This window comes from Schistocerca nitens, chromosome 3, assembly GCF_023898315.1.
Source record: "Schistocerca nitens isolate TAMUIC-IGC-003100 chromosome 3, iqSchNite1.1, whole genome shotgun sequence".
Classification (NCBI taxonomy): Eukaryota; Metazoa; Arthropoda; class Insecta; order Orthoptera; family Acrididae; genus Schistocerca; species Schistocerca nitens.
The window spans coordinates 645,986,136-645,999,389 of record NC_064616.1 but is presented as its reverse complement, the minus strand read 5'-3'; the positions used below and the strand labels follow the sequence as shown (position 1 = coordinate 645,999,389).

General features: G+C 36.3%; 1 protein-coding gene across 2 annotated transcripts in view; it reads left to right on the top strand.

Annotated features, from left to right (window-relative positions):
* The window catches only part of LOC126248601 (protein FAM214A), a 234,427-nt gene that overhangs the window by 202,611 nt on the left and 18,562 nt on the right, over positions 1–13,254 (top strand). For both annotated transcript variants that reach the window (XM_049949737.1, XM_049949738.1), the window contains exons 11-14: positions 124–868; positions 4,295–4,491; positions 5,473–5,633; positions 7,278–7,450. In XM_049949737.1, coding sequence (XP_049805694.1) covers positions 124–868; positions 4,295–4,491; positions 5,473–5,633; positions 7,278–7,450 — 1,276 coding nt within the window. The remainder of the gene's footprint in view (positions 1–123; positions 869–4,294; positions 4,492–5,472; positions 5,634–7,277; positions 7,451–13,254) is intronic.

Sequence of the window (13,254 nt, the reverse complement as noted above, 5' to 3'; positions counted from 1 at the left end):
GAAGTTTCAAGATCAGAATAATTGTCAACTCCATTTACTATTATTTGTGATCATACATTCCTTTATTAGACAGACGGTAGTCAACTTTGATTATGTATTAATGTGTTGTTTCTTTCCTTTTAGGGATAAAAATGCTCCATCTCGTTCATTCACTCAGGGTGCAAATAAAGGGCTGAAAAAAACTTTAGATATGAGAGAGCATATTCTATCAAAGCAGGCCTCAGTGGGAAGCAGTTCAAGAAGTTATTCCGATGTGTATAGGACACATGTTTCAACTACCTCATCCGATGACCAAGGTTTTCAGCGAGTGTGTGGGAAGGGCAAAAATCAGGAAGAAGCACTGACATTTGAGAAACCTTTGGTGTTGTCGGAGAAAGTTTTAAAAAATAAACACAAACTTAGTACAAGTAAAAGTGCTTTTAATGACTGTGATAACAGTAAATCTCATTGTGATATCATTACAGGAATGAAATCTATAAATTTGCAAGACTGTGATACTTCAGACATCAGTATTATAGGAAGAAGTGAATTGCCTTCTTCAGTACAAACTTCAGTTTTGGTTAGTGAGCAAAAAGCCATAAACAAAGGTGCAGAAAACACTTGTTCCAAATTATCAGCTCAACTATCAGAGGGTTGTTCAAAAGTCAGGACTTGGGAGACAACATTGGAGACAGATAATCATTTTAAGTGTGTTCGTGAAATTCAGACTGGTTCACAAGAAGATGGCAACTTACCTGATACATCACTGCAAAGTGATACAGAGTGCTCCACAAAATTTGCTGTGGGAAATTTAACTTCAGTAAATTATGGCTCTAAATGTACAAATGTTATGAAAAACCTCAACAATGAAATAAAAAGTCTCTCAGAGGTAAGAAATAATGTAATTTATGACTATGCTTTTTCCTCTAATATAGCACTAAATTACTGTTAAGTTTTGCAGATAATAACCTCACATATTTTTTAATAAATTTTGGTGTAATTTTAATGGTAACTGTTGAAACTACAGTAATCTAATCTTTGAGTAGATGAAAGTATCTCAACACTTAAAGTATATGAACTGAAATTGCATGTTACTGTGATTTAGTGTATTGATTTTGATCTGAGTAGGTTAATGCAAAATTTTAATAGTGACATAAATTTATTTTTGTACAATCTCCATTTGCATCATCATGAACATGCCCTTGCGTTGTTTTGATGTTGAATTCTGCACTACCATCCATGAAACTGTTAAGCATTTATCAAATGAACATTTGAGCTGTGCTTTGTTGAAAAGAATAAAACTTTTGGAGATGCCAAAAAGAATATTTGGAAGTTACCTGACCTGTTTGTATCATCATTATCGGGGCCATATGAAAAACTCTTAAAGTATGAGGGATTTCATTTTCAACCTGTGTTATAGACAGAAGCAGGTATAATTGTGTGAATATCAACAAGAATTTTACGAAACTATACTTACAATCAATTTCTAAAGATAACCCTCATTGCAACTAAGATTTAGCATTAGGATACACTGTTCCTCCAAATTAAATTTTCATCAGCCACTATCCTTTATTGTTTTCAGCCCAATAGCAGTGTATGCTTTTGATTGTGAAGGAAATCTTTAAAATCATTTGCTTGACCTTTTACAATAAGAAATATAGGTTTTTTTTCCACAAGTGCTTGTTTTTCCCATTATTTTGAGAAAAGCCATGTAATAACATGGTGCATTAAGCATATCAGAAGTCTGTGTTGAACATTCTGTCCTTCTGTTGCATTTGATATTTAATTAATCTATATTTCTAGTTTGCTAACTTGTATCTGCTTAAAAATAAGACCTATAGAGGCTTATTACTTCAGTAACATTTGGAAAAATCACAGCATCCAAAATGAAGTACCTGAATGAATCGGAAAGCAGAGAATGTCCAGAACAGTCTCGAAGGTAGACGTGGTAGAGACTGCATACAGATGACTTACATATAGCTCCAGAAGCACCCACTTTATTGGAACTGGAAAGATCACTGTTACACAAAGTTCACCCCACATGGAACTGTCAAAGCGGAAAGGGGAAAGCACACTCCACTAAGCTTTGTCAAAATGAAAGTGCACAAAATGAGAATGCAAAGGATTTTTAATAGAACAGAATGGTCTTGGTAATTGGTTTGTTATGACATGGCATTTTGGATGATACAAGGCATGCAAGTAGATCAAAGGTGCACGAGATGAACTTGTAGGCAGTTGAGTGCTGTACACAGAAATGGAAGGGTTCTGGACCATGCAATGTGGCCACCACATCTGATGACTGTCATCTTGTTTGCGTGAAGGTCATGGATTATATAGTATCACCTATAGTATTTACTGTTGCACTGGAATCCTGGAATGATTTGGACGTGTCTTTGTCAGTATCAGTGGTTAACACTGCTGTTGGGCTGGGCTGATAATGCCAATGCAGTTGCCTTGGATTCAATTGTCCAGAAACCACATTTGCCTCAGACTTCAGTATGTCCCACATTAACTTCTTAGTGATAGCAGTGCACCTGTTGGATATGATTGTAGTTACAAACATGTAGCCGTCTTCATTGTTGATCGGTATAGCATAAAAATGAAACGTTTGAGAATCAAATCCCTTAAGCATCATTTTAATTGTATTGTGGGCTTCTGTGCAAGCTACTTGAAGGCAGATTTCGCAGGATCTACATCTACATGACTACTCTGCAATTCACATTTAAGTGCTTGGCAGAGGGTTCGTCGAACCACAATCATACTATCTCTCTACCATTCCACTCCTGAACAGTGCGCGGGAAAAACGAACACCTAAACCTTTCCGTTTCAGCTCTGATTTCTCTTATTTTATTTTGATGATCATTCCTACCTATGTAGGTTGGGCTCAACAAAATATTTTCGCATTCGGAAGAGAAAGTTGGTGACTGAAATTTCGTAAATAGATCTCGCCGCGACGAAAAACGTCTTTGCTTTAATGACTTCCATCCCAATTCGCGTATCATATCTGCCACACTCTCTCCCCTACTACGTGATAAAACAAAACGAGCTGCCCTTTTTTGCACCCTTTCGATGTCTTCCGTCAATCCCACCTGGTAAGGATCCCACACCGCGCAGCGATATTCTAACAGAGGACGAACGAGTGTAGTGTAAGCTGTCTCTTTAGTGGACTTGTTGCATCTTCTAAGTGTCCTGCCAATGAAACGCAACCTTTGGCTCGTCTTCCCCACAATATTATCTATGTGGTCTTTCCAACTGAAGTTGTTCATAATTTTAACACCCAGGTACTTAGTTGAATTGACAGCCTTGAGAATTGTACTATTTATCGAGTAATCAAATTCCAACAGATTTCTTTTGGAACTCGTGTGGATCACCTCACACTTTTCGTTATTTAGTGTCAACTGCCACCTGCCACACCATACAGAAATCTTTTCTAAATCGCTTTGCAACTGATACTGGTCTTCGGTTGACCTTACTAGACGGTAAATTACAGCATCATCTGGGAACAACCTAAGAGAACTGCTCAGATTGTGACCCAGGTAATTTATATAGATCAGGAACAGCAGAGGTCCCAGGACGCTTCCCTGGGGAACACCTGATATCACTTTAGTTTTACTCGATGATTTGCCGTCTATTACTGCGAACTGCGACCTTCCTGACAGGAAATCACGAATCCAGTCACACAACTGACATGATACCCCATAGGCCCGCATCTTGATTAGAAGTCGCTTGTGAGGAACGGTGTCAAAAGCTTTCCGGAAAATGTAGAAATACGGAATCAACATGAGATCCCCTGTCGATAGCGGCCATTACTTTGTGCGAATATTGAAGTTGTCATTGCTTCCATGCTACAATCTTTAGATTCTCTAATTTCTGTGCATGACAGGCCTTGCACAATGCTGGATTTGTGTTACATCTTGTGTACAATTATGTAATTTTTATAGTTTGTTTGTCGTGTGCCTAATCTGTGTAAAAGTCATGATTTCTTCTTGGTATTGCAATTTTTGGAAGTGGAAAATATTTAGTACAATACACACTTGTGAGAGAAGAGATAACTTCTGACCAGTGATTGAAGCATTGAGCAGCATATTTCCAAACGGTGCTGAACAGTGTAACCCTGCTTTGAACACTTCATTTATGTAATCAGTGCATGTCTATCTTTCTGTCCTCCCCCCCCCCCTCCCCCTCCCCCTCCCCAGTACTTTAGTATACATGGGAGTATGGAAGCTAAATCATTTACAATAGATGTAAATAAAAATGAAAATAATTAATGCTTGTATCTGAAATTAATTGGAAGTAATGAAATAATATTGTGCAGGTAAATCACAATTGGCAGGTGCCATCAGCAAGGGACAAGGCACGTTTTAGACGTTCACTTGACTCTGCTGCATCTATGGTTTTCCATTGTCGTACTGGATTGCCACTGACATCAAGTCCTGCACCTGTTAGACGTACTACTTCCACAACACGATTTGACTTCGACAGCACTCTAAATTCTGTCTCAGCTATTCGCAGGTTTGTTGCTATTAGTTCTGTCTGTAATATACTATAATAGTTTTACATGCAAATATCTCTTGAAACTCCTGTTGCTCTTTAACTGTTCATTTGAGAAACTAACAAGTTCTAAATGTGTGTTTTTTTTTTTTTTTTTTTTTTTTTTTTTTACGTTTATAATTAACGCGATGGTGGCCAGTGATCCCTTAAGTGCAAGTGTACACCACGCTTGAACTCTTATGGGAATCGGCAAGATGCAGCGAGTAATGTGGCTAATGAGCAGGTCACAGCTCAGCAGTGTGTGGTATAAGTTGAGAATTTGGGTCTGACGGGAGGTGTGCTAGTGCAGTACATGGGATTGCTGTGACCACTGTATTTGGATGGTGTAGTGGTCATCGCATCTGCCTAGTAAGCAAGAGACTTGGGTTTGAATCCAGGTCTGGCCAAATTTTTCAACTTCGTCCATTGATATAAATCAACACCCACTGGCAGCTATTTTCTTTAATTCCTTTGTGTCTTAACAAGTTCTAGTTAGTTGAGAGAATGGCAAACAGGTGTAGGATCAAAACACCAACCGAGTAGCAGGTGCTATCATTACTTGAAAATGTCTGTTCATTAACAGACCGTTTTGCTGATAACTATGTATTTACATTTCACCTCTAATGTGTGCTTACAGTATGTGCTAGGTATCAGATTGTTTGTTGATGTGATGATACATAATATTTACATGCCATTATTTTTATTATTTCCCAAAATTGACTACATATCACTCTGATTTGTAACTTATTTTTGCAATATATTAATCTTCTGTTGAAAAATAAGCTGGTGGTGATGGCAATTAGCTGAATACCAGTCTGACATTAGAAAATAATTTTATTGAAGATTTTTAGAACAAGTGTTAATGTGAACCAACATTTTCGTTCTACTGGTTTAAATGTATACTATTTTATCAGTGTTTTAAGCTTCAAACAGTTACACAACCATGATATTCTTTGTCTTCAGTGCTCTGTTTGAAAGTAGTGATGACAGTCAAAGTACAAGTAGTGATGATGCTGAAACACCAAGTCCAGTTGATACTGTACCACCTGGCAATTTCCTCGAGAATGCTCGTGAGGATTTCCAACGACTGAGATACAGTGGTTATCCTTGTTCATCATTGTTAGGTAAGACTATGGTTTGGTTATAAATTTTGCTATAGATTGTATTTGTAAAGTGGGACTGTGTAGCTACTTCAAAGAAATTGTTATGGTCATAAGTATTCCTGAGTTAATTAAGCTGTTAATAAAGTATGCTCTAACACAGAAAGCTTCTCCCCCCCCCCTCCTTCCTCCCACCTCCTGTAAGTGCAAGATGTGCCGTAAGAAAATATTTCTTAGAACACCTTTTATTATTAAAGTTTCACCATTGAACAAAAGAGTAGGTTTAATAAGGGTACCAAGTAATATGCAACGTGTCAAATGCATAGGGGAATAATTTGGTGTTGATTTGTCAACTAGATTTCTCTAATCAAAGTAACTGATTCTTGGAGCTTGTTTTCAGCCTGAGCGGGGGAGTTCCCTCTCCTACTTCCTCAAGAAAATCCTAGTTTTTGCCATATTCTCTTAAAAAATGCAACAAATTTCACTAAAATTTACACTGTGCATCTACCAAGGGTTAAGCTCAAATTTTTAACTTTGCTTTACTAACTGCTCATTGTTTGTACCCTGAATTTAAGTCTTTCTCCCATTGTTTCCGTAAGAATTCTCAGTGCTCTTGGGTTACGCCAAATTCAAAGTCTTGGGTAACTCCTCCTTACTTCTGGAATCTGTATAGCTTTTCATTTATCATTTTTCACATTTTTGGTCTTTCCTGTCTTTCCTTAATTATCCTGATTGCTCCTCACTGCTGGTAGATGTGGGATTAATCATCCTTATATCAGCACTGCTGCTGAAAATGTTTCATATTAAGCACTTAATGAGCATTAACACTCTCAAATTCTGAAAAATAGATCTAAATACTACCATAATTTGCATTGCATTTGTTGTAGTGTGGATACAACATTTCTGTTAAAATGGAAGACAGAATTTCTTCTTATTACTGATAAATGTAGTCACTCATCAGATGAGACAAAAGCAATTGTTCTTGATAGATGTGCAAAGATGTGACAAACAGAAGTGGAAATTACTGCCCTGATGTAAATAATGGAGTGTTTTCTTCAAAGGCCATTCATTGAATAAAAATAGCGTTCCAACTGAATTGATGCAATTGCACTCGGTCTTAGTGTAGGTAGAGTTCCTTTGTTGGCTCCATCATGCCAGTTACTTACTTTGCAAATGATGACAAGAGACAAGTCACAATAAGTGCCATAAAACTTTTTGGGACCAAATGGAGCTTGACTGATGAATCTTTGACATCGTCATCAGTCATAAATGTAATAGATTTTTTCCATTTGCAGACTCTGCACTTCCACCCAGTACTAACATAAAGCTGCTTTTTTCAATATTGTCTTTTCACACTTCTAACACACTTTTGTACTTTCATCCAGAGTATGAATATTACTGTGCAATCTTCACACATTACTGTGTGCACTATGCTCATAGTTATAAATTTAGAGTTATACGAATGTAGGTTACTAATACATAAAAATGGACTTCCACTATATTGAATAGCCTGAAAAAAAGAGAATTGTGCAATTTCAACATTTTGTTACTAAACTGAAAGTGTGAAATATTCCTAATACTTCTGAATGTTTTCATTACCTCAACCCTATGTACTTTTTAATATATTTCTTTTTCACTTTTGATAGGATGTGCATATTTCTCTTGCAGGTAGCTTTGAAGAGTCTGTCCTGAATGGAAGATTGGAACCTGTAAGCACAGTCCATGGCTTCACTGCAGATCTCGGTGCCAGCGGCTCATTTTGTCCACGTCATCTTGTGCTGCCTGTCACAGTGTTTTTTTACACCTTGGGGGATAATGATAAAGTTTCTACACCCTACCTTGTAAGTAATTTTTTTGTTTCTCTCTCCTGACTTAAACTTTCACAATAAAAACTGTGTTATATGTTGGGAAGTGTTGTGACCTTTTAAAATCATTTAAAAGTAATAAAAATGTAGTTGTGGATGTAATGTTGTGCTTTTTGTTAAGATAGACACCAGGTGGTGGCAACTCGATGATGACAGCTGCTTACTGTAAATATGACATGTTAAGTTGTGGACAGGCACAATTAAGACACTTACGTCTCTCTCTCTCTCTCTCTCTCTCTCTCTCTCTCTCTCTCTCTCTCTTTCTTTTTCTGACAAGACTGTGGCTGAAAGCTACTGTGTAACTGTCTTTTTAATTGTGCCTGTCTGCAACTTAATGTCATCTTTATGGTAAGTAGCAATCTATCTTTTACTTACTTTGTTGATTTTCCAACCTGGAGTTTCCACTGTTTGATTGTGCAAGTATTTTTCATTTTACATGTTGGAAATTTACTAACCTCAGTATAATTTAACTAAAAACATTAATCACATTAAGACCCAATATGAAATAGCCTTACTGACAAATTTAAAAAAATTGTCAATCTAGGACATTAATGTAAACTATGATATTGTAAGGACTGGTAAAGAAATTGCTGAGAAAGAGTCATCACAATGTGCAACCTACAAAATAGTTCTTTTTTAACCTGATGTTGAGAATTTGTGACAAATCAAATGTCTGTATTACACCAGTGTACAGTTTTCAGCTGCTCAAAAGTGTCCATGTTGCTCATAGTCTACCAATAAAATGAGAGAGAAATGTGATCTTAGTCTGATGTATTTTGATTTTTGTGCAAGAGATTTCTGTCAGCTGATACATCTGATGCAAGAGTGTACCCTCATTTTCAAAACAAAAGCAATACTTTGTCTTAGTCTTTTTTTTTTTCCTTCTTCTTCTTCTTCTTCTTCTTCTTCTGTGAGGGATTCGTTGCTATTTAAAAACTTTAGCATGTGTCACATGGACTTTTGTATCCAGTACTTACCAATGGAGGTGGTGCACTGGTTGAAAGAAAGAGAAGAGTGAAACATCTCTTTGACGGTGAGCTCATTAGAGATGGAGCCAAGCTCCAATTCAGCAAGAATGGTGTCATCTCAAAGTAACCAGCCAGTATTTGTATTCAGTGATGCAGAGAAACACACATCAGATTATCCACATGGGGATTTGAGTCCCACTTATTGAAAGTCTTGTCTTAATTACTGAAGGATATCTGTGTGATTAAGGCACTGGACATGTATTTTGGAGAAGTGTCTGTCCATATAGCTTTTCAAACACTTCATTGTTTGCATAAACTGATTAAGGCTGATGTTTATATAGTCCTTTAAAAAGCATGCAGCTATACCTGTCTATTCCAAATTTACTCTCTACTTCTCTTACATGTGTTCATCAATGGTGGGCCAACAAACTCTGTTTCCTTCCTACTATGTGCTGAGGTAGCTGCTGCAAGGAGAAATGTATTGTTTGCACTCAGTGCCACATCAGACCACCAATGAAACTTACATATGTCTGTATTTTTACTTGCATGTCATGATACCAGACGATTCTGTCTTTTAGTAACCATCTCAGTGAGTGAACTGTGTGCTTGTGTCATTTGTAAAGAACATGATTGTTTTCCCATTGAAGAAAATGGTAAACTCTTAGTTTTCTAAGTATACAAACACTTGTTTGATCAGTTCTGAGCAGCATTAACCATTAATGGAGAAAGAGTTTTGGAAAGTACAGAAACTGAATGTTGCCAGTGTTATAATACTGTGAATTGCATGGATTCTTACAGTATTTGTTGGCTGCAGCAGTGGGACTTTGAGGTAGGAGTGGCAACATAGAATTGGTTTTTATATGTGGAGACACAGAACAGTTCAATAAAGTTTAAATAATCTTTTTTTTTTCTTTCTGCTGAAGACATTAGTCATACCAATAACACGTAAAATGGCATATGATGTCAAGAATATACTCTTCAATGCTGACTTATTATCCCTTCTTCACTTCTAGTTTTATCCTTAGTTGTTTTTGGTTCACAATTCTGAAAACTAAAGCAGCAGAAATTAAATTTTATTTTTAACTGTCTAGTAGAGCACAAACTTCTGACTTGTAAAGGAGGATTGACAGCAAGTGCTCAGCATTGTTTATTTTGGGTACCATGATATTTACCTCTTCCATAGAAGATTTTTTAATTCTTCGAAAAAAGTTGCTTCATTTTGCTGTGAAGTACAGCCCGTGTTAGCATTCTTTAAATAAACACATCCAAGGTATTTAAAGTTAGAGATTGATTCTAGTGTAGTTCCATTCATGACTTCAGCAGATTTGTTTCAGCAGTTTTTAAGTCAAAATTGAGATGTTTTAATAGTATTTTGCTCCAGGGCTTTCTTTTAATACCAGGTAATTCAAAAGTTATGTCACATAGGACAAATAGGGTGAACCAAAACTCCAACAAACTTTCGAAGATGGTAGTATGGACCAAACCAAGAAAAAAGTCTTGTAAAACTGGGCTACAAAATGCATACCTTAAGAGCTATGAGCACTCCTTCAGTTGAAGAGATGTATTTGATGGTAGCGAAGATGAAAAAGTATGCATTTTAATGCCCATGTTCACTACACTTTCTTCTTGTCTTGGTCCATACTGCAACCTCTGAAAGTTTGTAAGTGGAGTTACAGTTCACTCTACTTTTGCTATGGGACATGTCTTTTGAATCACTCTGTACATACCCTTGTCAAGATCAAAACACTGCATCCATATGTTTGAATTATACTTGGTACTGTTTGTGGTGGACAAGAACAGTTAATAAGAGATGGATTTCCTGGTAGATCCATATACTAATGCACAGAAAGTGCCACCTGCTGCCACAAAATAATTAGTACAGAATATTAAAACAAGCCTAAGTTACAGGTATTAGAACCAGCATCAGTGCTTAATAATGTAAATTCAAAAATGTGCTTCAGTGGATGAAACCATTGTCATCTCCAAAATATGCAATTGCATGGAGAAACTAAATCTGTGGAAGGCATTCAGTAAGTGACGAACAAGAAGTTAGTGAAAGACATATGATATCTCTAGAATCTGGGCTCAGATGATTATGTGCTATCAGAAGTGAATTTGATTTGATTGTTTATTTGGTCCTTTAGATTACGTGTTCTAAAAGTAGTGTACTAGTGATATAAAATAAGTCAAGTGAAAGAATACAGTACTTTATGAACATTTTAGATAACATATACACTACCTGATTGAATGTATCAAGACACCATATTAGTGGACTAATATGGGTGTATCCACCATCTGCTTTAGGATGGCTTGAGCTTTTGCTGGGGACACATACAATGATGCACCTGAATGTCTCTAGAGAAATGGCAGCTGATTCTTTCTCAAGACCAGAAACCAGGGAAGGTATTGATGTTTGACACTGGGGTCTGGAGCGAAACTGATGATGTAACTTGTCCCAAAGGTGTTGCATTGGGCTTAGGTCAGGGCTAGCAGGTAACTTTCTTCAGGCATTCATCAGCCCCAAATCCTTCCATTGGATTGGCACTGGGCATAACATGATCCATCACTGCAAATCTCTCATTGTCAGTCACTGTCCAGCGATGTCACTCTTACCACTATCTCAAATGTTGCTTAGCAATGACTACAGAAATCGTAACATGCCTCACTTGTGATTGATGGCCCTTGGTAGCACATGGTGTCTATTGTCTGGTTGCTGGCTATAATGTAATTTTACTAATTTTATACTAAGTTTTGAGATTATGTACACAATGCAGAATCAGGTAACGGGACAAAATCCCATATTTAATGCTTCTCATAATCGTCTGTAAGATTTCATTAAGAATGTAAATCACAGGTTGACACAACCACTAGACTAAGTAGTATTCTGACAGTGGCAATATTTGTACAATGTACTTTCACAGGCAGATCCAGATTTTATCGATACAAATATAATGCAATGACTACTTGAAGATGTCAAAGTGAATGATTTGACCAGAGTCTAACTAAAAGCATAGATGCCATTCTAGTGAACCAAGTAATAATTTAGTATGATCGTAATTAGGTAGCTGTAAAATTACTCTAGTTATATGAAATGTTTGTCAATACCATGTACACCTCCAATGAGATTTACTGATTTTCATGTAAAATGTAAAGGTTCACAGTTTTCCTAATTTATTAATTATCTTAATTAATATCATGTTCTGATACCCAAATTTATTGTACAGTTAAAAATAAATAAATAAATAAATAAATAAATAAAAATCCAACAACAAAATTATGACATCAGTTCTCAGAATCTAACATTCACAACTCTGAGATGATTGTTAGTTATAATTATAAATAATCATTTGAAAAAGGTTTTTGGAAAAAAGTAAATATTTTTTAAAAGAGTAATTAAAGGGCTTTTGATTGAGGTAGGTTGTTTTATAAATAATAGCTACATGATGACTGGAAATCCCAACTCCCCATGTTCTATAGGTATCAAATATGTTTCATTACTATTGAAATAAATTTTTTGTAGATAAAAATAACAACTACTTTGCAGTTTGAAATGACACAATTACTTGGTGAACAATGAAATTTTGTGAACATCAGCCATATTGAGAAATTGATCATTGCACACAATTGTTGCATATGCTTGCATACATATTGGGAAAAAAAATTTCTTTAAGGAGCAGGATTGTAGCAAGTGGAGCCATCCCACCTTCTGCATTTCGTAATGTGTGGCTTACGAGGAGCTGCTCAGCCATTGTACCCCTTTTATTTTTAACTCCCTATGCACTGTCACTGTGCTAGCTGGACTGCTAGCAGCACTTCATAACTCAAGAGTGATAACCTCTGTTGTTTTCATGCCATTTTTTACATCCCCCCTCCCACAATGCTCGGTGGTCCCTGTCTGTCAGTACAGGTGGTCTGCCTGGTCTTGCTTTAGCTGTTGCTGCTGCTTCACATTTCAGATTCATAATCACATCACCAACATTGGCTTGGACAGCTGCAGAAGGGTTGAAATAGTGATTAGTCCATGTTAGAAGTCGCTGAGCTCTCCTGTCCAACCAACTCTGCCGTTACTGCTTGTCTACTGAGAACACAATACTACTTGGGCTCTTTTATACTGCCGAATCCACTTCTCATGACATCTTGTGCTCAGTTCAGAATTACTTAGGGATGTCCAGATACTTTTGATCAGATAGTGTATACACTGTTTTACCATTATCTTAGAACAATAGGTCATGTATAATATTACAACTAGAGAGATTTTTTCCTATCATAATTAACATTAAAATACATTTCTTCTTTATGAAATAAGTATCACAGTTTTTTTTTTCTTTTAAGAGTGTTTTTTTTAACTAAGTGGTTTGCTCTGACCTTACACTAAGGAGTCCAATGTAACTCTGAGAATTCATTCATTTTATAAAAAAAGTTTGCTATGTGAGAGATTTATAAACACTATTTACTGTCTGTAATCAATAATGGAAGTAATTAAAAAAAAGAGAGAAAATTTTGAATGAAAATAATGCACCCATTATGCAAAACAAGAAGTATAAAAACTGAGAATAAGGCAGAATCTGTTTGGAAGTTATCAAATAAAAACAGACTAAAATAGGTGTTGGGTGTAGGGTAGATAAAAGTATTGTAAAAGAGCAGCTCACAGTATTTTCTGAAAACTTCGATACTCTAGTTTACAGTATAAGGACTAATACACATCAAAAGAGATCAATGAATCATCACTGATAATGGATGCATCAGCAGATTTCATTTCCAAGAACACAGCCAGTAAATAAGTTGCTAGAACCAGCAAACTGCTAAAAATTA